We start from the raw sequence: 27,754 nt of genomic DNA, 5'->3' as shown, positions 1-27,754 counted from the left end.
AGATTTAAGGCACTCACTATGATTTCCAGCTTGAATCTGCCAAACATAATAGACCAAAGTTTGAAATTGACCATTAGACCTGAAACAGTTCATTCAAATCACTCTACACAAAGAGATCTAAAGCAAAGGAATTATAATAGAAATTCATTCAAACTGCAACATGGAGTTGAATCAAAAATCTTATTCTTCCATAGTATCTCCTCCTTCAATCACTTCCACCATTTCTTTCAATGGTGTGATCCTTGTCAATAGAACCTCTGCAACCATGAAAATTTGATGGTATCAGATGATCAATAACTCATGGATGCATCAATTTGCATGCAGAACATAGATAGTATTGATCGTCCTTGCCTGATGCATCTTCTTGAATAGAAACGAAAGGAAAGAATAGTATATAAAATGAATCAGCGAATAAATTGGTAATCATTTAACACAATTAGGCACACTTGCCATAGTCACAAACCTTTCATACATCCTAAATATTATTGTAACAATTAACTGCATTCAAATAATTGTCATTAGCGGAGACACCAAAGTGTCATAACTTCTGCTGAATTTTTTAAGAAATGGTTAAGTGAAAATCAGAAACAGTAAAATGACACTGCATTGCTTCTTTACTATAAGGAGAAAGAAACAGAAAATAAGTACATATTAAAAGGAGCTTGAGACATTTCATTTATTCTCCGTTGACTTGGCTAATTTTTGGGTTCAACTTGCCACTGAATCTATTTCTTCAAATCCAATCTATATTCTAAGGAAATTTATATTGGGCCCAGAGAACAAGTGAAAAACTTTACCCAATCAAGGAGAGGAAAATTTAATATAAACCAAACAAAGTGCAAATAACTAAGAATTAAATTTACAAATTTACTATAACCAATTAATACTTTAAACCATCCAAAGTTAGCTTCATTCATCAATAGATAGAGCATATAAGTCAATTTACTTCTAGACGGCTAATGATTCTTAGGATAGAATTACTAACCAGTCTTCTTGGGAAATGAAAATCCTTTGGAACTGACATAGGTGCGAGGATTTGGTAACTGGTGGTTTCTCAAGTACTCTTTTTGTCCCTAGACAAACAAGCATAATTAAAATCAGTTAGTGACACTGGTCTAGGTTAAGAGATAAAAAAATTCAAACAAAAAGGAAAATTAAACCACAAACCTTAGTTATCACACAAACATCTACATTGCTTCCACTTCCTAAGTCATTGAATATGCCAGAGCAAATAGCCTCACACACCAATTTTATTCCTTCTTCTTTCTGTAGAAAATTGTATTTGAAAATCATTATCCACAGAAACATTAAATAATCTCCAACAACAAAAAACCAGCACCTGATTATTAGAACAATGAACTTCATTTCAGAAAACACAACTACAACCAAACTAGAAGAATCTTTTGCAAAGTAGACTAAGTCATGTTCTAGTTTTGTTTAGTGATGACAGAAAAAAGAATTTTTGACTTAATTCCGCAGAGGTTAGATACACCAAAGTTGATGGTAAAAGCACTTCCAATCATATAGTAGAGACAATGGACTAGCTTACTGTCAGCCCTTCACGGTACTTCGACTCAAAAACAGACATTGCAGCAAGGGAACCAGAACCCATTGTAGCAAATGGCAAGGTGTCTGTTGATCCATGAGGGTAGATCTGTGCAATGAAATAAATTCCAAAACTAAAATCAGTATCATGAAGAACAAGAAAACAATATATGTTCAAATGTTAATGAATTGAACCCAACTCACAGTGTGCAAATGTGGTCCATTAGCATCAACTCCACCAAGCACCAAAGCAGCTTGAACATGACCTTGGTATCTGAACAAGTCTCGAAGAAATTAGACCTCCTTGTCCTTATCATCAACTAAAAAGTATAGAGCTATATTGCTGAGGACAATGTCAATAGAAAATGTGCTTACTTGAAAAGGTGAGACTTTAAAAGAGTAAGAGCAGTGACAACCCTAGATTCTCGACCAGTATGATACCGATGTAGTTGCAGCTGAGAACTGACCATGTCTAGAAAAGACAAACGGCAAGGAAAACAAAGTATAAGATAACTATAAAAACTGAAAAAGAGTTGGATAGACAGATGGATTACAGTTTTCACATAGAAATAAATGTATAGCAGAAGCATAAAAAACAAGTACAGGCTACATTTTCTTATAACTCAAAGATACCTGTTACAGCCTCTGTATCAGCAGCTGTTCCTGCTCCGCAGCAATAAATATTAGGCGCCATATAATGAATTTTCTCACAATTCTTATCACAAACAATAGGTCCTTCAGTGGCTCTTGTGTCTGCCCCCAGAATGACACCATCCTGGTGACAAATTGAGAAAAGTATATCAGCAAGTTGAAAGAAACTTGAAATCCACACAAAATATAAGGGATTAAAAAAATTAATGTCTGGTAGAAAAGTCCTACTAAGAACTTCACTGCAAAAGAATACCAAATAAAAAAAGGCACAGTCCCCACCCCCCCCCCCCCCCCACTCTCTCTCTCTCCCCAAAAAGCAAAACACAAGTGCTCAAGTTCATGAGGGCATTAGAGACTTGCAAACAAATTAATAAAAAGTATCTTCAAAAGAATTAAAGATTCAAGCATGCTAATAAACCCACTACAAAATTCCAACTGGGAGCATATAATGCAGCACTTTCAATAACACGAGTCCATATTCACGCATAAAGGTACTTAGTGTCCATTTGGGTTAGTTTTTAAAAAATGTGTGTTTTGAATAAAATATCGATTTCAAAATTTGTTTTTTGAAAACATGCTTTTAGAAACACAAATAAGCTTTTGATTAAATCTGTAAAAAGTATTGTTTCTATGAAAATCGACAGTGTTAAATGAGGCAATTTTTTAAAAAAGCACTCCATGAGCTGTGATTTGAAAACATACTTTTTCTCTAGTTTTACGAATGAAATTTTCTTAAAAATGTAAAACCAATCACTAATATATATATATATATATATATATATATTCGAATAGATCATATAATAATTCTCTTTCTCTGAAAATATAGAAGAAAGGAGTCTGTGCACCAATAACTGCTATGAAAGGGCTGAGCCATAACAAATAAGAAGCTATATGACTCAATTCCAACATAATTACTCTGATATAACTAGCTCTTTTCGGTACTTGAATATTTCCTAGACATTCTGGCCCATTTACAGTTATTGCTTCTGTGAACATAGTAGCTAAATAATCCCAACCGGTTACATAAGGCAGTTATATAAATATATATATTTATATTTATATAAAAAGAAGCACAAGACCAGGGGGACTAACTATTTCTAATCAGCTTTTTCACAAGTAAATCATGAATTTCCTTTTTACAAAATTCAACAGTTTCAACATTCATTTGAATGGGCATATAACATTCTCATCAAATTTAGCTCAAAACCACAACATAAATTGCTTATGCTCCTTACTAATACTTAGAGTACCTAGTAAGCAAACCCAATTCAATAAAAGGAAGTAATAACTCCAGTTTACTACCAGTGGTTCAGCCTGAGTTCAATATGTTAATATACAATTTAAAAAAAATAAACTTAACCCACATGACATTTAATTCATTAACAAAAACTAATCCAAAATCATTAAAAAATTACAAGTTTAATGTTTATTTAAAATCATTCGTTTTCTCTACGAAATTGCAATGCCAATGGACCCTTAATTAATTGTGTTTTTAGGTCTTTACCTCATATGAGCATATAACATTCTCATCAAATTTAGCTCAAAACCACAACATGAATCGCTTATGCTCCTTACTAACATAACACTAGAGTACTAGTGAGCAAACCCAATTTAATAAAAGGAAGTAACAACTCCAGTTTACTACCAGTGATTCAGCCCAAGTTCAATTTGTCAATATACAATTTAAAACAATAAACTTTACCAACATGACATTAAATTCATTAACAAAAACTAGTCCAAAATCATTAAAAAAAAATTACACGTTTAAATCACATTTCTTTGAAAGACCAGCATGACAAACCGAATTCGACTCAAACCACAGGTGAATTAAGAGCAATTAACCCCTAAAAAGAGACTCACAATGACAGAAAATCTAAAAAAACTCATATAAACCAATAAACAAATTGATATGAAAAGGGTTACCTGAAAAATTAGACCCACAATAGTAGTTCCAGTCTTGCGATAAGATGGAGGCGGAACACCCTTTTTAGAAAGCATGCCATTTCTTCTGCACAAATCGAAACTGAAACCACCCTTTGGAGGAACCTCCACAGCTACCTGAGACATTTTTTTTGATTTCTACTGACAAAGAAGACACGAAAATGAGATTTATGAAATACCCAGATGCTCTTTTTCAATGATAAAACTGGAAATCAAAGTGTTGTTGTGAAAGTTAACAAGGGAATTGGAGAATACCTGAGAGATCGATAGGGAAAGCAGATGAAAGTTTGTGAGAAAGACAGAGAGTCCGAGAAGTTATTTTTAAGAGAGTATCTTGGAGCGGAAGAAATTTGAGTTTTTATAAACGACGAGTTTTATATTACACTAGTTGTCGTTTTTAGTGACATTTGTATTTGTTTTCGTATAAACTTTAAAAAGTTACATACACACTGCCGTATATCCTCCAATTAAATAAAACCACATCATTTTAATAAAAAATTAAAAAAAAAAAATAGAAACTAACGCGTACAATTAAAACTTTAATTTTAGTCCTATTTACTCTATATTCTTCCCAAAAAATTAATAAATAAATCACACAAGAGAAACCAAAAGCTCATTAAGAATAAGGGTGTATTTGGATACTGTTTATTTTGCTGAAAATTGAAAACTGAAACTGAAAACAATAAAAAAATAATTTCCAGATTACTGTTAATACCAAAACACTACTCATTTGCCTATTTGCATTGTTCATGTCCCAAGAAAGTACAATAGGCGCTGGTCAAAAAAAAAAAAAGGGTTGAAACATGTCTGTGTGAAAACACAGACACAATCCAAACGCCTTCTAAATCCGTAGTCAAGATTGAAAGAAGGCCAATGAATTTTAGCATAATTTACACCTCCTCTTGCAAGTGTTAAGTGGAGGGTGAGATTATGTTCAAATTCTATTGGGTGTGTGTAATTTACCAATAATAATAAGATATTACACTAGTTTTATAAACGACGAGTTTTATATTACACTAGTTGTCGTTTTTAGTGACATTTGTATTTGTTTTTGTATAAACTTTAAAAAGTTACATACACACTGCCGTATATCCTCCAATTAAATAAAACCACATCATTTTAAAAAAAAATTAAAAAAAATAGAAACTAACGCGTACAATTAAAACTTTAATTTTAGTCCTATTTACTCTATATTCTTCCCAAAAAATTAATAAATAAATCACACAAGAGAAACCAAAAGCTTATTAAGAATAAGGATGTATTTGGATACTGTTTATTTTGCTGAAAATTGAAAACTGAAACTGAAAACAATAAAAAAATAATTTCTGAATTACTGCTAACACCAAAACACTACTCATTTGCCTGTTTGCATTGTTCATGTCCCAAGAAAGTACAATAGGCACTGGTCAAAAAAAAAAAAAAAAAAAAAAAGGGCTGAAACATGTCTGTGTGAAAACACAGACACAATCCAAACGCCTTCTAAATCTGTAGTCAAGATCGAAAGAAGGCCAATGAATTTTAGCATAATTTACACCTCCTCTTGCAAGTGTTAAGTGGAGGGTGAGATTATGTTCAAATTCTATTGGGTGTGTGTAATTTACCAATAATAATAAGATATAGATTGGAAGAAGCAAGTGTATTGTGGAGATTGTGCCTAGGATGGCCATTAGGCAATGCCCATCACCAATGGAGGTCAAGGAAATAGAATTGTTTGCAGCTTAATTTCCTAAATAGAGTGATTTTAGATTATTTGGGGTTGGAGTGTTTTTTTTTTTTTTTTTTTAATGAAAACTAGTTGCTAATCTGTGCAATTTTGCATTAATGTGATAATAAATATGCACTATAATTAAATGACATTTCTCCACTATTCAAAAGATTAAAAATCCAAATTAAAAATGTTATAAATGAATACAAAAGAGATCTGTTATTATAAGGTAGAAATCCACTTGTAACATGACACCCAATTTGTTCTAGAGAAGATTCAAAGTGAATCGGAGTGGACTAAAACGGACTAAGATAAAGTGAAATGGACTATAGTGGATTGAAATGGATTGAGTAAACCAAAGTTGATCAAAATTGTCCGAAGTGGACTAAACTAGACCGAAATGCTATGCTAATCCACTTGTATCATACAATTCAAGTTTTAGATATTAATAGATAGATCGGATATTGTGCGTCTAATTTGGCTGAAGGTGTAAGTGTAATTTATCTTATTTTCCATATCATATTTTTCTCTTTATGTAAGTCTTGTTTCTTTATTATTATTATTTCTCCTTATCATTATTTATTTTTATAGGTTTTATGATTTTTTTTTCCATTAAAAGATATTGATAAAATAGTGAAGACTTTTTTCCTTTTTATTTCTTAATATAAAAATAAAAAAAAGTACAAGATTTTTTTTTTTTTTTTTTTTTGGGGTGGTTGTTGTCCCTGTTGCCGGGCTCTGCCCTTGTATGCAACATCCAGAAACACACACACATATTTATATATTGATATTTGACACATTCCTTAAATATAAATCAAGATTTATTGATAGCCAGTTTGTAAATTTAACACAACTTCTTTTAAAATATGAATACAAGGTTCAACATGCATTCCACTTTATTTATCATACAGCAGTCTAGTTAGCCAGAACAGCAATCTGAGAAACATTAGACACAAAATAGAACTCTAGTACGTAGTTTCCATTAGCTCAATGAGTCTTAAAAATTTGGGACATATGATCTCGACCCATTGTGCTTAGCAAAGCTTATGCAACGCCAACCAACCTAGGCTTGATAGTCACTAGCAATCCATGCTTCATATAAAGAGTGGTTGTCAGTTTTGGATCAACTTTATGGCCTTCGACAACCTTAACTTCATATCTCAACAGGATTGAAGCAGCTATCATTTTCATCTGCATGTAAGCAAATTTCTTTCCAAGACACAATCTTGGACCAGCATTAAACGCTACATATTTGAATTGATTCTCGCTGATAAACTGCCCGTCTTTAAGCCACCTCTCTGGCTTAAACTCCAAGCAATCTTTTCCCCATATGGACTCCATTCTAGCCATTGAGTAAATACAGTAAACAACCTGACTCCCCTTCTTAATCATGGTGCCATCCGGGAAAACATCGTCTTCTATAACCTCTTTGAAGTCAAATGGCACTGAAGGGTAAAGCCTCAGAGATTCAGACAATGCTGCTTGTAAATACACCATCTTCCTCAATTCTTCCACTGTAAAAGCCACATCATATGGTTCATTTTTGCACTTGCGGTAACACAAAATTTCATTAATCTCACCAATAATTCTGCTTTCGACCTCTGAGTTCTTGTGTACTAACCAGAAGAACCATGACAATGCCACAGAGCTCGTGTCTCGTCCTGCTAAAATGAAATTAATGCAGAAATCGCTGAGAAATTTGTCTGAAAAATGATTTTTCATACCTTGGTCAGAGTCCTCAATGAGTCTGGACAAGAGGTCAGAATGATCATTTAAGCTTCCAAACTTCACTAATTCGTTCTTTCGATCAGTCACCATCTTCTCAGAAAAATCATTCACGATTTTTATTGCCTTCTTGAGCCGCTTCTCATATCCAACTCCAAGGAGTCTCATGACTTTCCATGCAAAAGATGGCACCAAGAATCTCAATAGAGTGAATTCCGTGGCTTCTTCAAAAGCTTTTGCAAAAGGAATTTCAGGTAAATCAAGGGCCAAGCACCCTGGATCAATGCCAAGAGCAGCGGTGCAAATGTTATCAAATGTGAACCGAAGAAGCACTTCTTGGAGATCAAAGCTATCCCCTGACTCCACGAGTTTCTCTAACAATTTTAGTAGCTTCTGGTGCACCAGGTCTTGCATGGTTTGGACTGAGTACTCCACAAACCTGCTTGAATGAATCTCAGAAATTGCGATTCGTCTTTGTTCCTTCCATAGTTGATCATCAGCATTAAAAATACCATTCCCAAGCAAGTCATAAAACCTCTCTATATAGTGCTTACCTTTGGGGAAATTCTTGAAGTTTGTTTTAAGCATATATTCAATGTTTGAAGGTACAGTGGTCATGATTCCATAGAATCCTTCCATCCACATTCCCCTGAAGTGGAAGGTACCCCCAGCTTTGATCAAAGACCTCGTGGTCCAATCATAAAGGTTGTTGATATGTAGGAATACCGAAGGTAGGATCCCCATAACTGGCCATAACATTGGACCCTTGTTGGTGAGTCTCTGAAGTATACAACCAAGAATGGTTAGTACTAGCAGGGATATAGAAACTTCCCAACATAAGTGAGTATACAGCCATTGTATTGAAGAGAAAACAAGATTTCCCATCACTGCTATATCTCTTGTACTTTGGTGAATTGGCAAAGATGAATATAATGCATGGTAGAGCGCGAAGGATGGAAGTGATAATTTATAAAAGAGAGATTTTCATATAAAAACAAAATTAGAAATAGTAATAGAGAGTTTGAAAGTGATTAATTAATGGTTGCCCCAACTTCTTTGATCCTGATTGAACAAAGAGATCTCGAGAGAGTAGACTTGCCGGGTTGGTACTAATTTGAGACCTAAGAATATAAATGAAATAATTATCGTCATTTACTGCTGAGGAGAGTCATTTTCTTTTGTATTTCTTTTTCACTTTAATCAGAAGATAGTGTTAGGTTTAATAGATTGGTAGCAACCCATAACAAAAAGATTGACTTTTGTGAGTCACAAAGTGTTCTATTTCAAGTTCAAGATGAAGACCCAAGATTAGCTTGAGAAAAGAGAAGTTTTTGGAATCTCTACACCTATTTGACACATCTTCAATCAATCGATAATTGCAGGTAAAGTTTTTGATTTAACGTTTTTGTTGTAGCATTTTAACATTATCTAATTAAAATGAATAAATACCACAACATAAATATAAAGATATGAGATAATATGAAAGATAAAAACTTAGTGAAACTTTTAATCCCATGTTGAAAAGGAGGCAAATTTTTTTATTGTTTTTAAGTGTGGGATTAATGGGTTGGTGGAGTTTTGGTCTTGAACACTTTGTGCAAAGGTTTCATTTTCTAAGTGTATGTGTAATTCCTCAAAAAAAAAAAAAAAAAAAAAAAAAAAAAAAAAAGATGTATATGTATATATATATATATATATATATATATATGAAACTCTCTCATAGGAATTTGAAGAATAGCCCTTGCTTTTCCCAACCATAAGAATTGGCACTTGCTATAAGGTCAATGATAAGCTGTACTAATTGATTACTTTGTTATTATTATTATGGTTGAGATAATACATATTTATGTGGAGCTTGACTTGCCCAAGGCATGTCAAACATCAGGGACGATTTTGTTATTATTGTTATTGTTGAGATAATGCATATTTATGTGGAACTTGACTAGGCATGTCAAACATCAGGGACGGAGTTCCTGTTTGACATTGTGGAACTTGACTAGGCATGTCAAACATCAGGGACGGAGTTCCTGTTTGACATTGGGGAGAAAGCCTTTGTTTTATTCGTATATATTGTTATACTGACACAACAAATTTCACAATTATTGAAGAGTCAATTTTTTATAGGTCAAAATAAAATAATAAAATATGAAACTGTGACCAACCACAACTGAAAATAAATGTTTTATGAAAATGTTGTGACACTTGTTAGATGAATGTGTAAAAACTAAAGTACTTTTGGTTTGTTCAATATGTACTTTTTTTTTTTTTTTAGTCATTGATTTGTGCCCTTTTTTCTGCTAATTATATAAAAAGAGGCAATGCCTCTACGGTGCCCTTTTTGGTGTATTGAGCCATTTTTTTCCCCAAAGTTTTGAACAGTTGCTACAGTGCCACTTTGGTTTGTTCAAGTGGCACTGTAGCTATAGTAGCTACAACTTTTTTTTTTCTTCTTCAGTCTTCCGTTTGTACTTTTTTTTCTTTTAAATATTTATAAGAACCCACATATAGATTGTTATATTGACACAATAAATTTCACAATATTTTCACAATTATTGAGGTGTCAATTTCTTATAAGTCAAAATAAAATAATAAAACATGAAACTATGACCAACCACAACTAAAAATAAATGTTTTGTGAAAATATTGTGACACTTGTTAAGTGAATGTGTAAAAGTTATAGTACTTTTGGTTTGTTCAATATGTATTGTTCATTGCTTTTTTTTTTAAAAAAATTATATTTTTTTTCAATCATCAATTTGTACTCTTTTTTTCTATATATAAAAAGAGCGAATAAGCTCATGAATAGTGTTATGAACAATATTTTTGGTTTAATCACTTGCCTTTTTCCTCCTTTTTTTTTCCTTTAAGTTCACCAACTTGGTTTGAGTTTTTTTTTTTTTTTTTTTTTTTTTCCTTTTTCTTTTTCTTTTTCTTTTAAAGGATCTTTATATGTTTACTTTTTACTTGTAATGTAAGCTTACATTGTATACACACAAAAAGTAGCAAATATTATATGCATTTGCAAAAAAAAATTGTACAAATTTTGTAAATGTGTACAACATTTACCAATTTTTATGTATTTACAATCTAAATTTACATTGTAAGTGCAATGTATATTTCTATTTATATATATATATATATATATAAAGAGTGAATGTGAAAAGTTACAATAATTTCACTACAGTAGTTTTGGTTTGTTTAACTTTCACTGTTTTGCTGGCCTTTTTTTTTTTTTTTTTTTTTTTTTTTTGTGAATGCATAAAGTTGTATATTTGCTATATTATTTTTGGTTTGTTCACAATAATTTTCACAATACTTTCATAACAAATCAAATATGGTAAATTGTTATTTAAAATGTCATGGACATAACATTTTTTTGTGTGAAAAATGTTAAGACATCTTGATGTTGTCACAATATTTTCAAAACTGCTGAGCTGTCAATTCTTTACGAGTTAAAATAAAAATATAACAAAATTATAAAGGTATTATGAAAATGTTGTGTCATTCTGTTGTGTTTTTAGAAATTTTTTGTTGGTTTAATCAACTTTGTTGAGCCAAAATTCACTATTCCACATACAATTTTCTTGGGTTGACTTTTTGTATATATTTTTTTTACACGTTATTTTAAGTAAAAACACATGGTTTTGCACACAAAAACAAAAACAAAAATTTAGGAAAAAAACATTTTTCATCCTTTATGTTTGGGGTAGTTTACAATTCTTGCTTAAACTTCAAAATCAAGCAATTTTTCCCTTAATATTTTGGAAAAGAGCAAATATGTCATATTGTTATTCTTTCAATTAAACCCTAATGAAAACTTATAATTCTTAAAATATTTTATTGTGTAATGTCTAAATTACTCCTGCTAAATTTTAACATCCTAATTTTTTTTTTTTTTTGCGTATTTTGAATTTTAAATGATAAAAATTTTTAGAAAGTTAGAATGATGATATTCGATGACACAAGTCTTTTGTTATCTTTTTTTTTTTTTTTTTATTTAATTTTTTAGCAAAACTTAGTTGTTTATTGTTGGAAGATGATGATATTCGTTATTATTCTTAGAAGTTTTTAGAGAATAGATATATTATCTTTAGCAAGTAGGTACTAAAAAACTATTATAGTTAAACAAATATTTATATGTTAGCTGCCCTAACTAGTATTTTGAATATATATATATATATATATATATATATATAATGATCTTGATTTAAAAGTTAGGCCCAAAAAAAAAAATTAAACCTGGCCCCCTCCAAAATCTTGGCCCTTTAAACCCCAAAAAATGATCAAACAATAACACAGATCAGCCCTAAACTCTTGCACCCTAAACCAAAAAATGGCCCAAACAACACCATAAATTAGCTCAAATAAAATCCATTTCAGCCTAAACAATATTAAAAATTTTAACAAAATAAGTAACCCATTTTTAGACTGTGATAACAAAATAAAAACCATTTCAGCCTCGAAGAGAATCTGCAGGTTGATGCCTCATCGCCATCGCCAGCAGCCACGTGTTTACACTTCGCTCATTCACCGTTGTTAGTCAGATCTCCATTATCATTGTAAATAAATCTTCTCTCTTTGCATTTTGCAACGCTTGACTCTCTGGCCAGTGAGTCAGTGACACATTTGATTTTTCTCTCTTCCTCCATACGCATTTATGTGTTTTGTCTATCTCTTGGAATCTTTTTACATACTGATTTATGTGTTTTGACTTTTGTATCTCTTTGTCTAAGAGACCGTCTTTTCTATGTGACTATATTTTTCTATTGAGATATGCTGTAAATTGTGTGTTGTCAATAGGGGGACTGTGGGAAGTTGGTTGAAACAGTTGATTGGATAACACTATTGGTAGTGGGGTAACAGTTGGTGTGGGGCAATGGGCAAGTGTGGCTGAATAATTAAACAAAAACAAAGACAGAACAATTGCATAAAATGTCACACAAACTTAACTAAATAAAATTGTGACACTTACCCACATTTAGTGACTCATAGTGCTATAACTAGCTAATAAATTGATAATATATAAATTCATAAATTGCAAACTGATTAATTATAAATTGATAAGTAATGAGCTTACCTTTAGAAAAGTAAAAAGAATTATGCATAGTGCTTATATTCATGTTTACTTTGAAATAATAATTATTCCTTTTATGACAGTCATTGATGATTTTTTAGATTTAAAAGAATGTCTAGTTCCATTTTCATAGATGATTGAAATATAATATATAAGAAATGATAGTTTTATTTGTTAAAAATACTAAATAGATACTTATCTGGAATTTTATGATTTTTTTTTTTTTTTTTTTGTTTAAACTTCTACCCCCCTCAACTAAGAATTCTGGCTTTGTCACTATCAAACATGGTATGAGACTTAATATTTGTTAATGCTAGTTGATGTCTTGTGCACTGGATGATGGATTTTAAATCATTTTGTAAGAAATTATATTATGGTTCATGTATATCTAGAAAATTGAGTTCAATTATATTATATGCCATTAGAAAAAAGAAACACAAATTGTTAACGTTAAAAATTTGAACATGTTGCTTGAGTGATTAGCCAAGTAATTAATTGTTTTAAGTCTTAAAAAAAGGAAAAATGTCCAAATACCCCCTTGAACTTTAAGCTAGTGGTCATTACACCCCCTAAACTTTTTTTTTTTTTTTTTTGACTAATTTACTCCTTAAACTTCACACATCTGCCATTCACTACATTTGTTAGTTTGTTGTTAAAATACTAACAGAATATGCACCTAAAACTCATGTGATGTTAGAAATGTTTTGAGTGTAAGAGAGAGAAACGGTAAGAACTATTGCATCATCCCTCTCTAGTGCTGGAAATTTTTGGCTTGCAATTCGAGATCTTGTTTCGCCTTTCAACATCATATATGGATCCACACCTTACAAACCCCAAAAAAAAAAAAGTCTCAAATCTCTAAAACCAATTAGCTTTAATTTTAAGAAGGCTATAATGGATTTGGACATAAGGGATTGCGCTTCCCAGACTTTGATCACCAAACCCAAACAAACTAAGGTACCTTTTTTCTAGTTATTGATTGGGTGGAATTTATATTTAATTTTTTCTTCTTCTTTTTTTTACCAAAAAAAAAAAAAAAAATTTCTAGGTTTTAAGGAATTTCGTTGTTTGTGTTGTTGGGATTTGGAATTAATTGGTGGGTTTTGGTTAGATTTCTTTGTTGGATCAGTAAAGATTGTTAATTTAGATAAGGACTTGTTGGATTTTGATCTATTTTTTAAATACAACTCGTAAGGAATTCGTCCACACAATGTTTGAAGGGTGAAACATTAGTGAACTTCGACATTCCAACCTTGTAAACCAAGCACATTATAAAAAATAGAGTTCCAAAATTGAGGCATCTTGGGAAATCTTTAGAATGCAAATATCAGTGTCATGGTGGGCGAAAATAGCCAAATACCACATTTTGGCAAAATTTGTGACAAACTAGCACTGTTTCGGAAATATTTAGCAATATACCAATTTTTTAGTACTCAAGTTTCACAAAATCGAGTTCTAAATAGTACTCGAGTTCAGTGAACTTGAGTTCTTAGGTGAGTCGCCAGCGTGGCACTACTGACCTGAAATTTGTGTAATTAAAAAAGTAATATGGTACTCGATATTATGAAAATCAAGTACTTCTTTTTAGTACTTGAGCTTAACAAAATCGAGTACTTTTTTTTTTTCTTCCTTTTTCCACTTTTTGTTCCGTACAAAACTTTATAATTGCTAATTTAGCCAAATAGTGTGCAAATTTGTTACCCTCACTCTTAACATGAGAGTAGGATAATTCAGAAAAAATGTTCTCAAAAACACTTGCATCCAAAATAAGTAAACCCTAAGATGCCAGGCCTTGCTCCTTCAACTTCAAACCTAACATCACAATGCTTGAATCCCCCTCAACTACCACTTTATCCAACCCGCCTCCTCTGGTTGTCCTTGGCACCACCCACTTCTGATCAAAAGTAATAGTACTGAGAGTTCGATCAAGCCTTGCTTCATCTGTCCCTGTTTCGGTTATGATCACGACAGAGAGATCTTTTGCCTGTATTATTTCAACAAACGTGGGTTCCCAAGCCCACGACAGTTGCATACTAAGATATTCATGGCTCTTGGCGAGGCTAGGAAGCGACAGTCACCAATATCTATATTTGAGAAACATTCCCTTTTGAAACTAGTTGTCTTTTGTTTGGTAACACTAAGGAACTGTGACAGTCGTCATTCACTCTCTTGCCTAAGCAACCTAGCTCTCCATGGGAGATTTGTGAGAGAGGTACACCCCTGGGATCATAGCAATCTAGTCCATGTACCCTAGGTTGCTAGAATTTTCTATTGTTGCAAAATAGCCAAGTCTCGACTTGGGGCAACAAAGGAGGTGTTGATTATAATTTAATTGGTTAAGTTCGATAAGGTGATTCTCAAGAGACAACCCAATTAATCTTTAAATATTAACAAATTATAGTGAATAATGCTAGAGATACACAATATTTTACAAACTATTGATGTGGTGAGTGATTATTGGTAAATGAAAAAGTGATATTAATGGTGGGCCTAGATGAAAATCAATAAGAGGTTGGCCACATCAACATTTTTTAAAAATGTTATAAAATTGTTTGTGATTATAGGACTACTCAATTAGAATTGATTTTGAATTAAAAATCTAAAAAGGAAACATCTTAATCAAAGATCATTTCATTTCTAAAAGACTTTGAAATTTGAATTTGAATTAGTTTAAGGAAAGTGGGGGATTAAATAAGCATGCAAGACCACCAATAAAGGATCAAGATCACTTAAGTTTACCACCATACACCTTTGTAGTGATGGTCACTTCACAAGTACAAAGTTCTTATGGGGTGGGAGTGGGGGAAGGGGAGAGGGGGCAAGGATCAAGATTTAAGTCTTTAGGAGGGATCTTCACACACATATAAATTTAGATTAACCTAGCGTAGAATTTCTACCTTGTAAAAAAAAAGAAAAAAGAAAGACACTTAAGTTTTTTTTTTTTTTTTTTTGGAGAAAAAAGTAAGTAAACTTTATTAAGATAAATTCAATTGGAATACATCATCCAAATCAGTAGGTAGGGATTCTACCCATACATCCGTGTTTGCAAATAAAACTGCTCTTCTAGCTAAGGCGTGAGCTAATCAATTCCCCTCCCTTCTAACATGTTGAAACTTGCAAAACCTCAAAGAAGCACTGACTCTCCTACACTCATCAGTCACATGGCCAAAAAGTGTGTTAAACCTCTTCAAATCATTCAAAGCCGATATCACCCTTAAGAAATCTCCCTTGAACTCAACACTGAACAAACTTAATTCCATAGTAAACCAAACTGCCCTTCTTGCTGCCAAAGCCTCTGCCAATTCCACGGTCTAGACCAAAGGTATTTTCTGACTTAACGCAGCAATAACTTGGCCCGTGTGATCGTGAAAAACCACTCCAATCCCAGCACAACCTGAATCATCAAAGAAGGATGCATTAAAATTACCTTTGTAATGTTGCTTAGGCAATGGGCACCAGTGAACTCCATTAGGCCAAGAAACATGTCTAGAAGGCTAAGAATTCACATAAAAAACTCCCCAACAAGCTCCTTAACTCGACTTCCCAAGTCTTAAAGACTCCAGGTATGTTGATACTCTCGAATCTGATTTCGTCTCTGCCATAAAAACAAGGCAATGGTGGAGAACAAAGCAATCCGGTAGGCCAAAAACCTGTTCATCACTTCCTCTATCAAATCGGTAAAAGTCTTGTACTGTCTATGATACAGAAGAGCAAAGCTTAGGTCGGATTTCCAAACATATTGGGCCTAATCACACAACCATAAGCTATGCAGAAGTGTTTCCCTTTACTCACCACACTGCTCATAGGTCTCATCGATGGGAACGTGTCGAGCATGAAGGTTTTGCTTCGTTGGAAGAGAGTCCTTAGCTGTGCGCCACATGAAATGATGAATCTTATTGGGGGACCAAATCTTTTAGAGTTTCTTCCACAAGCGCTTCTGCTCTGTCATCATGGATGAACTTGGATTGGTATTCCACGCTTCCAAAGCCAAGAGACAATACACGCTTCTCACACTATAGCTCCCATTCGTCATAAAAGGCCAAACCAACAAATCTTCATCACATGCCTCACTAACTTGGACTCAGCTCACCATTTTAGCTTCCCAAGGGTAAAAAGTTGCTACTAGCTTACTCGGGTCCCAAGTTTTTTTGTTGGTACAAAACAAGTCACAGACCCGAGGCACTGTAGAATCAGCTCTAGGGGAAATTATTTTATTGTAGCATGGATCTGGCAACCATTTATGCTTCCAAACCTCAATTTGCTACCCACTCCCAACCAGCCAAATTGCACCCTTCTTTATCACCTCCCGAGCCTACAAGATACTCTCCATGCATAGGAGCATTTCGGATGAATAGGAGCATCCAATATACTACAATTTGGGAAGTACCTTACACTAAAAACCTTATAGAGAAGCGTATCTTTTTAGTGAACAAGTCTCCACACCTGTTTGGCTAATAAGGCATTATTGAATTTTTTAAAAAGCCCATCCCCCCAACTGATTTTGATGAACACAAAGAACTCCATTTAACCCAATGGATCTTTTTTGCAACACCTTGTTCCCACCAAAATCTACGGATCATCATTTCTATCTCCTTGCACAAGCTAACTGGTAATTTAAAGACACTCATCGAATATGCTAGGATAGACTGAATTATCACTTTAATCATGACCTCTTTTCCTGCCTGTGATAGTAGCTTCACTTTCCAACCTTGCATTCTAGCCCAAATCTGCTCCTTCATAGTGACAAAACAAGCGTTCTTATTCCTACCAATAAAAGAAGGAAGGCCCAAATATTTCTCATGGTGCTAGATAGCCGGTACTCTAAGGGACACTTTAATGGCTTCTTGTGTTTGATCATTAGTGTTTTTGCCAACGAAAAGGGTAGTTTTCGCCTGATTTATCATTTGGCCATATGCAGCCTCATAATAAACAAGCAAAGTTTGAATTTTCTGACATTCCTCCAAGGTTGATCTACAGAAAATCAGGCAATCATTAGCAAAAATAAGTGGGTAAGTTTTGGTCCATTCTTGCATAGAGAAAAACCCTCTATATCTCCCTCCCTTGCTGATCTTCTAAGGATGGCATCAAGCCCTTCTACACAAAATAGGAACAAAAAAAGTGAGAGAGAATCACCCTACCTCAAACCCCTAGAGGAGGTAATAATTCCCTTTGGCTCTCCATTAACCAAAATGGAGTAAGAAACGGTGTTGATACACTCCATAATCATTGCCACCCAAGAGGCTTAGAAACCCATTTTTAGGAGTATTTTCTCAAGGAAAATCCACTCCACCCTATCATAGGCCTTACTCATATCCATCTTAAGAGCCATAAAACCCTTCTTCCCTATACAGTTAGTCTTCATGTGGTGCAAAGTTTCAAAAGCTATCAGGATATTATTAGTAATCAAACGATCAGCAATGAACACACTTTCAGTTTCTAAAAATAATAGAATTAAGCATAGGCTTAAGACGATTTGCAATAACTTTAGTCACAATCTTATAAATCACATTACATAAGCTTATAGGCCGAAAATTAGAGACCTTTTCTAGATTATTGACCTTAGGAATCAAAGTGATAAAAGTATGGTTTATAGAATTCAAGATAGCACCTGAGTTTAGACTAGACAAGACTGCCTGGTGAACATCCATCCCAATATTAGTCCAATAGGTCTGAAAGAAGAGAGAGGGCATACCATCCGATCATAAAGAACTAGCAACTTCAATGGATAGAGCTCCATTTGTTGCTTGTAATTTTGTTAGAGTGCCAGATTGATGAGTAATGTGTTCTTGAAAGAAGTTGGCCGCTGTTGGACCAATAGAGTTGTATAGTGGAAATGCTTCCATTGATATTATTGTATTTTGTTGTGATAAATATCCAATTGCAGCCCCCAGAGATGGAACCTTTGGATTGATAAGACCAAGCCCCCAAGTGTAGAAAGGCCTTGGATAAGCATATATTAGCAAGTGAGGAGTACCTTGACAAATTCAGCAGTGAATTTGGCACTTTGTTGCTTGAAATAGTGTAGGTACTTATGGTCATGATCTTGTATGATGATTGCTTGATTGAGCATGCTAGATCAGTAAGTCTGTCTGTTGGAGGCATCTATATAGACTAATGGATCTGCTAGAGTTCTAAACATTAGTAGCTGGAGTTTGTTCTGTATGCACAGGCAAGCTGCTAGGTGTGTGTCAATTTACTACTAGAGTAATCTTTTCTTGATTTGAATAGGTGATTCATCATTCTGGATGACTTTCTAATTCGTTGAATGTAATGAGTGTTGAGTAGATGATAATGATTGAAAATATTTGATCTCTGTGTCATTGTCTATGAAGGAAATAGTATTGGTAACTTCTAGGAAAGTATGGCTGGCATGAGTTCCAATGGTAAGATAGGAAATACCAGATTGATGGTGATGGTCTGGATCCAACAATAGAATAGTATGGTGGCAGCTTTCCCCTTATGTTTAGGAAGTAAGTTCAACTGAACCTCTTGTTGCCCTTAAGTAAGAATCAAAGGTGCCACTTGACAATGTTGATAGATGATTCTTTGAAGTGCATGTATTTTGTAGCACAGAGTAGTAGTGTTGATGATTCTAGTTGTCTCCTTTGATACATCCTTTGTCGGACTTGGAAAGTTTGGAAATATCTTCCACTAGTCAGTTGTAGATGATTACTTCAACTTTTCCAGCGGTACTAGGTATAGGTGGATTCTTGTCAAGCTGTTTGCCATTGGCTTCTTGCATTTTTCACCATTCACTAGATAATGATTAGAAGTAACAAGGACTATGGAGTACTCATCTTGCTTTCTAGCAATGCGAGGCTTTTACTGATGTAGTAACTTTTCAGACCTTTGCAGTAGCTGGGTAGATGTGAAGATACAGTAGTAGGGAGTTTGGAATAGTGCCATGAGATTGCTGGATGGATTCAAGTAAGACTTGGATCTAATTTTTGCTTGTAGAGGGCAGCAAGAGTGATCCTTAATTCTTCATGAGAACATTTTTCAACAAAGATTCCCCATGTAGCAATGGAAGTAGGTTGATTAGTGATGTAGCAAAATTTTGGCATGATCTGTGATGGATTAAGAAAGTTCTCTTGCAGAGTTTTCCATTTCTTGGATGTAGGTCTTGAATGATAACCTGAATATTAGTGAAATAGAGATAATTGCCATGAGATTTACCATAGGCTTTGATAAGTAATTGCCATGGGCTTGAACATTGGGCTTTTAATATGGGATTGAATTCCATAGATAAAATAGTTTTGCCATGGACTTGAATCATGGCCTTTTGAAATATATTGTTGCCAAAGAATTAACTTTGGGCTTTGAGCATAATATAATATTATTTTCCAAATAATATTTGGGCTTTTATGAAATAATTATTTGTCCAAAAAGTAATAGTTTTGGGTTGTTGATAAAATGTTACCAAAACAGTATTCAAAATTTTGTAAAATATTGCCAAGAATAGTATTTGGGTTTTTGTAAAATTTTGCCAAAATATTATTTGGGCTTTTGATAAAATATTGCCAAGGATAGTACTTGGGCTTTTGAGTATTTGTAAAATTTTGCCAAACTAGTATTTGGGCTTTTGATAAAATATTGCCAAGAATAGTAATTGGGCTTTTAGTAGTATTTGAGTTTTTGTAAATGGTTGCCAAAATAACATTGAGCTTTTGTAAATAGTTGCCAAAATAATATTGGGCTTTTAGAAATAGTTGCCAAAATGGTATTTGGGCTTTTGCAAATAGTTCCAAAATAGTATTTGGGTTTTTTGTAAATAGTTTGAGATTTTGTAAAAATATTGCTGTGTAGCAACAGACTTAGTAAGAGTGCCATGTAGCAATGGGCTTTGTAAAGGATGCCGTATAGCAATGGACTTTAGGGTGCCATGTAGCAACGGGCTTTAGAGGTGCTGTGTAGCAACGGGTTTTGTAAGAGTGCCATGTAGCAACGGGTTTTGTAAGGGTGCCATGTAGCAACAGGCTTTGTAAGAGTGCCGTGTAGCAACGAGTTTTAGGGTGTTGTGTAGCAACGGGTTTTAGAGGTGCTATGTAGCAACGAGCTTTATAAGAGTGTCGTGTAGCAACGGGCTTTAGAGGTGCTATGTAGCAACGGGCTTTAGAGGTGCTGTGTAGCAACGAGCTTTAGAGGTGCTGTGTAGCAACAGGCTTTGTAAGAGTGTTGTGTAGTAACGGGCTTTGTAAGAGTCCTGTGTAGTAACGGGCTTTAGGGTGTCGTGTAGTAACGGGTTTTGTAAGGGTGCCATGTAGCAACAGGTTTTAGAGGTGCCATGTAGCAACGAGCTTTGTAGAGGGTTTTGTTAGGCTTTTTGGGTTTTGCCTACAAGGTAAATGAGTTTGGGCTTTTTATAGAGATGGTATAATTTTGTGGCCGAATATGGTACTGGTATGGTGAGTATTTGTGGCCCAAAATAATTTATGGGGCTTGTATAGAGAGTATTTGTGGGAGCTCAAGTTCGGTAACAATGTGGAGAATATTTAGGTAATATGTGGGAAGTATTTGTGGGGGTTGTTTTAGTATTTTGTATTTGGTGAATGGGTAAATAGGGATTTGAGATGTAATAATTCGTCCAACTGAAGGAGTGTTTTTTGTTGGAGGCTTTTCTGATTGAACTGTTGGAGAAGAAAATAGATTGTTCAGCAAAATGAGGGTTTTTTGCTAATGAGGCCTGCTCCTGCAGAAGTGATGGATAACAATAGTAACAAGTTTTTTGAGCCACGTTAGCATGGTATTGGGAATAGAACAAAGTTTGGCTACAATTGTGTTTGAAGTCTTAGGCTTCAATCCACAATTAGAAGATAACATGTGTCATTGTCATGCACATGACTTATTTAATCACATTTAAGTGATTGTATATGATCATTATAAGTAAGTCATGTGCATTGCACATGATAGGGACACTTGTAATTTTCCTATTGTGTGTTGAGGCTTAAGGCTCTAACTGCTCCTAATAATTGCTCTTTATCGTTTTATCAAGACACTAAATTGTTTTTGGTATAGGCCGTCATCAAATCCAAAATCTCTTATTCTACAACAAGAGACTTCAATAGTTGAGCTAATTGAAACCCACAAGGGTTGCAACTTGCGAATATTAAAGGCCTGTTTGGTAGCGGTATTGAAGTACTTTTGTCAAATTTATGTGAAAACTGTGGTTTAAAAAGTGTTATGAAAATATGAGTTTAAAGTACTCATATACAAAAAATGTACTTGGTACCATATTTCAAATAACATATTTTGAAATATGAAAAAACATAATTGTGTGTTTAGTATGAGTGTGTATTTTCTTTTAAAAAGTAAGTAATTATCTAACATAAACAATATATATATATATAGCAACTTGCTCCACAATTTTTTTTCAACATTTAATTTATGAAGGGACAAATTGTGAGTATGAGTCTACTTGAAAGTCATTGTCAACCACACATTGATGTTGAGTATATTAATACACCTAACTTGAGTTAGCTGGGTGTCAAAAATAATAGATGTAACTTAATGCTGAAGGCCCCTCATTGAAAATTGTATCATACTTGTTAATTGTCATTCCAAATTAAAGATGTTGAATTAAAAAAAAAAAAAAAAAAATCTTATCCATTTGAAGTTGGGTTTTACTAACATATGCTCTTAGGGCATATGTTAGAAAACAATTTTAGGAAAATTTTTATCGAAAATTGAAAAAGTTGTCAAAATAATATTTTGAGCATTCATGTATGAAAAAGTTGTTAAAATAGATTATTAATGTATGCCTTTGAGCATTCACATTCCATATCATCAAACTATTCTATTTTACCATCTTAGAAGTTACTTTATCTATTATATCATACCATTTTACAATATTCCAACATCCCAACTTTTATTTTACAATACAACACATTAAAATAATATGAATTATACAATAAAATAATAAACAAATTATCTCTCTCTCTCTCTCTCACATTTCTATCCATGCCTCTCTGTCCATCTCTCAACAACCAAACAACCTAATCACCACCATGCCCACCACACCACCATTGCCCATTGCCCACCAAAATCCCACCAGAACCAAAAACCCAAATTAATAAATAAATAAATAAATAACCCAGCAAATACCCACCAAAAACCCATTAAAAAGAAACCAAACAACCCAATCACCACCACCATGCCCACTGCCCACCAAAATCCCACCGGAACCAAAAACCCAAATTAAAAAAAAAAAAAAAAAAAAAACCCACCAAAAACTCAACAAACCCATAACAAAAACAACCCAATCACCACCACTACCCACCGTGCTAACCCAAACCACCCAATCCAACTCCAACCCAAACCTCATTCAAGTTTCTAAAAGGGAGTTTCATACACATATACACTTAAATTAGACTAGAATAAAACTTATTTCTTATATCAAAAAAATAAAAGCCAAGCTAGCATTGCATTGGAATGTTAATGCACTTATGGATGAATGTGCCTAGGGGCACAACTTGTTCCACCAATTTTTTTTCTACATTTTATTTATGAAGTGAAAAATTGTGAGTATAAGTCTACTTGAAAGTGATTGTTAACCACGTTGATGTTGAGTATATTAATACTCCTAACTCGAGTTAGCTGGGTGTCAGAAATAATAAATGTAACTAAATGCTAATGGCCCCTCATTGAAAATTGTATCATACTTGTTAATTGTCATTCCAAATTGAAGACATTGAATTTAGAAAAAATCTTATCCATTTGAAGTTGGGTTTTACTAACATACGCTCTTCTCTTAGGGCATATGTTAGTAAACAATTTTAGGAAAATAGATTATTAATGTATGCCTTAGAGCATTCACATTCACATAGATTATTAATATATGATAGTTAACTTGAAGAAGGTTAATGGTTAATTGTTACAGGAAGGTTAACTTTTAAGAAGGTTAATTGTTAATTGTCGTTTGTGTATCTTTCTCAATTTCAAAATACCCATACCTTTAAACCTCAAGTAATTTTTACAATTTAAAAATTTTAGGCATGTCACAAGATTAAGGCACTCACTATGATTTCAAGCTTGAATCTGCCAAACATAATAGACCAAAGTTTGAAATTGACCATTAGACCTGGAACAGTTCATTCAAATCACTCTACACAAAGAGATCTAAAGCAAAGGAAGTATAATAGAAATTCCTTCAAATTGCAACATGGAGTTGAATCTCAAATCTTATTCTTCCATTGTATCTCCTCCTTCAATCACTTTGACCATTTCTTTCAATGGTGTGATCCTTGTCAATAGAACCTCTGCAACCATGAAAATTTGATGGTATCAGATGATCAATAACTCATGGATGCATCAATTTGCATGCAGAACATAGATAGTATTGATCGTCTTTGCCTGATGCATCTTCTTGAATAGAAATGAAAGAATAGTATATAAAATGAATCAGCAAATAAATTGGTTATCATTTAACACAATTAGGCACACTTGCTATAGTCACAAACCTTTCACACATCCTAAATATTATTGTAACAATTAACTGCATTCAAATAATTGCGATTAACGGAGACAACAAAGTGTCATAATCTTCTGCTGAATTTTTTAAGAAATGGTTAAGTGAAAATCAGAAACATTAAAATGACACTGCGTTGCTTCTTTACTAAAAGGAGAAAGAAATAGAAAATAAGTACATATTAAAGGAGCTTGAGACATTTCATTTATTCTCCGTTGACTTGGCTAATTGTTGGATTCAACTTGCCACTGAATCTATTTCTTCAAATCCAATATATTCAGCCCAGAGAACAAGTGAAAAATTTTACCCAATCAAGGAGAGGAAAATTTAATATGAATCATACAAAGTGCAAATAACTAAGAATTGAATTTACTATAACCAATTAATACTTTAAACCGTCCAAAGCTAGCTTCATTCATCAATAGATAAGAGCATATAAGTCAATTAACTTCTACACGGCTAATGATTCTTAGGATAGAATTACTAACCAGTCTTTTTGGGAAATGAAAATCCTTTGGAACTGACATAGGTGCGAGGATTTGGCAACCGGTGGTTTCTCAAGTACTCTTTTTGTCCCTATACAAACAAGCATAATTAAAATCAGTTAGTGACACTGGTCTAGGTTAAGAGATAAAAAGAAATTCAAACAAAAATGAAAATTAAACCACAAACCTTAGTTATCACACAAACATCTACATTGCTTCCACTTCTCAGGTCATTGAATATGCCAGAGCAAATAGCCTCACACACCAATTTTATTCCTTCTTCTTTCTGTAGAAAATTGTATTTGAAAATCATTATCCACAGAAACATTAAAATATATAATCTCCAACAACAAAAGACCAGCACCTGGTTATTAGAACAATGAACTTCATTTCAGAAAACACAACTACAACCAAACTAGAAGAATCTTTTGCAAAGTAGACTAAGTCATGTTCTAGTTTTGTTTAGTGATGACAGAAAAAGAAATTTTGACTTAATTCTGCAGAGGTTAGATACACCAAAGTTGATAGTAAAAGCACTTCCAATCATATAGCAGAGACAATAGACTAGCTTACTGTAAGCCCTTCACGGTACTTCGACTCAAAAACAGACATTGCAGCAAGGGAACCAGAACCCATTGTAGCAAACGGCAAGGTGTCTGTTGATCCATGAGGGTAGATCTGTGCAATGAAATAAATTCCAAAACTAAAATCAGTATCATGAAGAACAAGAAAACAATATATGTTCAGATGTTCTGAATTGAACCCAACTCACAGTGTGCAAATGTGGTCCATTAACATCAACTCCACCAAGCACCAAAGCAGCTTGAACATGACCTTGGTATCTGAACAAGTCTAGAAGAAATTAGACCTCCTTGTCCTTATCATCTACTAAAAAGTATTGAGCTACATTGCTAAGGACAATGTCAATAGAAAATATGCTTACTTGAAAAGGTGAGACTTTAAAAGAGTAAGAGCAGTGACAACCCTAGATTCTCGACCAGTATGATACCGATGTATTTGCAGCTACGAACTGAACATGTCTAGAAAAGACAAACGGCAAGGAAAACAAAGTATAAGATAACTATAAAAACTGAAAAAGAGTTAGATAGACAGATGGATGACAGTTTTCACATAGAAATAAATGTATAGCAGAAGCATAAAAAACAAGTACATGCTACATTTTCTTATAACTCGAAGATACCTGTTACAGCCTCTGTATCAGCAGATGTTCCTGCTCCGCAGCAATGAATATTAGGCGCCATATAATGAATTTTCTCACAATTCTTATCACAAACAATAGGTCCTTCAGTGGCTCTTGTGTCTGCCCCTAGAATGACACCATTTTGGTGACAAATTGAGAAAAGTATATCAGCAAGTTGAAAGAAACTTGAAATCCACACAAAATATAAGGGATTAAAAAAATAAATGACTAGTAGAAAAGTCCTCCTAAGAGCTTCACTGCAAAAGAATACCAAATAAAAAAAAGGCACAGTCCCCACCCCCATCTCTCTTTCTCTCTCTCCTTCCAAAAAGCAAAACATAAGTGCTCAAGTTCATGAGGGCATTAGAGACTTGCAAACAAATTAAGAAAAAGTATCTTCAAAAGAATTAAAGATTCAAGCATGCTAATAAACCCACTACAAAATTCTAACTGGCAGCATATAATGCAGCACTTTCAATAACACGAGTCCATATTCACGCATAGAGGTACTTAGTGTCCATTTGGTTAGTTTTTAAAAAATGTGTGTTTTGAATAACATATCGATTTCAAATTTTTTTTTTTGAAAACATGCTTTTAGAAACACAAATAAGCTTTTGATTAAATCTGTGAAAAGTATTGTTTCTATGAAAATCAATAGAGTGAAATGAGGCAATTTTAAAAAAAGCACTCCATGAGCTGTGATTTGAAAACATACTTTTTCTCTAGTTTTAAGAATGAAATTTTCTTAAAAAAGAAAAAACCAAACACGTGTATATATATATATATATATATATATATATATATGCAATTTATTTAAAATCGCCTGTTTTCTCTACAAAATTGCAGTACCAAATGGACCCTTAATCAATTGTGTTTTCAGGTCTTTACCTCATATGAGCATATAACATTCTCATCAAATTAAGCTCAAAACCACTACATAAATCGCTTATGCTCCTTACTAATACTTAGAGTACCTAGTGAGCAAACCCAATTGAATAAAAGGAAGTAATAACTCCAGTTTACTACCAGTGGTTCAGCCCGAGTTCAATTTGTCAATATAAAATTAAAAAAAAATAAACTTCACCCACATGACATTTAATTCATTAACAAAAACTAATCCAAGATCATTAAAAAATTACATGTTTAATGTTTATTTAAAATTATTCGTTTTCTCTAGGGAATGGCAATGCCAAATGGACCCTTAATTAATTGTGTTTTCAGGTCTTTACCTCATATGAGCATATAACATTCTCATCAAATTTAGCTCAAAACCACAACATAAATCGATTACGCTCCTTACTAACATAATACTAGAGTACTAGTGAGCAAACCCAATTTGATAAAAGGAAGTAAAAACTCCAGTTTACTACCAGTGATTCAGCCCAAGTTCAATTTGTCAATATACAATTTAAAACAATAAACTTTACCAACACGACATTAAATTCATTAACAAAACTAGTCCAAAATCATTAAAAAAAAAATTACACGTTTAAATCACATTTCTTTGAAAGACCAGCATGAGAAACCGAATTCGACTCAAACCACAGGTGAATTAAGAGCAATTAACCCCTAAAAAGAGACTCACAATGACAGAAAATCTAAAAAAACTCATATAAACCAATAAACAAATTGATATGAAAAGGGTTACCTGAAAAATTAGACCCACAATAGTAGTTCCAGTCTTGCGATAAGATGGAGGCGGAACACCCGTTTTAGAAAGCATGCCATTCCTTCTGCACAAATCGAAACTGAAACCACCCTTTGCAGGAGCCTCCACAGCTACCTGAGACATTTTTTTTTTTTTTTTTTGATTTCTACTGACAAAGAAGACACAAAAATGAGATTTATGAAATACCCAGATGCTCTTTTTCAAAGATAAAACTGGAAATCAAAGTGTTGTTGTGAAAGTTAACAAGGGAATTGGAGAATACCTGAGAGATCGATAGGTAAAGCAGATGAAAGT

At 33.4% G+C, this 27,754-nt stretch overlaps 2 protein-coding genes across 6 annotated transcripts; both read right to left on the bottom strand.

Moving 5' to 3' along the window:
- LOC126718341 (proteasome subunit beta type-7-A-like) lies at nt 1–27,754 on the bottom strand. 5 transcript variants are annotated; one of them, XM_050420476.1, is made up of 9 exons: nt 27,723–27,754; nt 4,120–4,275; nt 2,179–2,320; nt 1,921–2,017; nt 1,750–1,819; nt 1,550–1,654; nt 1,168–1,266; nt 986–1,073; nt 1–257 (listed from the first exon to the last, which is right to left on the bottom strand). In XM_050420476.1, exons 2-9 carry the CDS (start codon nt 4,261–4,263, stop codon nt 181–183), a joined length of 822 nt encoding a protein of 273 aa, XP_050276433.1. In that variant the 5' UTR covers nt 4,264–4,275; nt 27,723–27,754; the 3' UTR covers nt 1–180. The 5 variants fall into 5 exon arrangements, with proteins under 5 accessions (XP_050276433.1, XP_050276434.1, XP_050276431.1 ...); XM_050420477.1 differs by lacking the exon at nt 27,723–27,754 and adding an exon at nt 27,575–27,608 and having other exon boundaries at nt 4,120–4,254; XM_050420474.1 differs by lacking the exon at nt 27,723–27,754 and adding an exon at nt 4,393–4,509.
- Nucleotides 6,710–8,532, bottom strand: LOC126718340 (cytochrome P450 86B1). Its single transcript, XM_050420472.1, has one exon. The coding sequence runs from the start codon at nt 8,450–8,452 to the stop codon at nt 6,887–6,889; it is 1,566 nt and encodes a 521-aa protein (XP_050276429.1). The 5' UTR covers nt 8,453–8,532; the 3' UTR covers nt 6,710–6,886.

This window comes from Quercus robur, chromosome 3, assembly GCF_932294415.1.
Source record: "Quercus robur chromosome 3, dhQueRobu3.1, whole genome shotgun sequence".
Lineage (NCBI taxonomy): Eukaryota > Viridiplantae > Streptophyta > Magnoliopsida > Fagales > Fagaceae > Quercus > Quercus robur.
This window is presented reverse-complemented; position numbering and strand designations above follow the sequence as displayed.

Bases quoted from the DNA above. Each gene is read 5' to 3' on its own strand.
- LOC126718341 (XM_050420476.1), bottom strand. From the start codon at position 4,263: ATGTCTCAGGTAGCTGTGGAGGTTCCTCCAAAGGGTGGTTTCAGTTTC. The intron at 2,018-2,178 runs GTATCTTTGAGT...TGTCTTTTCTAG, and splicing joins TGATACAGAGGCTGTAACAG to ACATGGTCAGTTCTCAGCTG. The intron at 1,655-1,749 runs GTGAGTTGGGTT...TTCATTGCACAG, and splicing joins ATGGACCACATTTGCACACT to ATCTACCCTCATGGATCAAC.
- LOC126718340 (XM_050420472.1), bottom strand. From the start codon at position 8,452: ATGGGAAATCTTGTTTTCTCTTCAATACAATGGCTGTATACTCACTTA.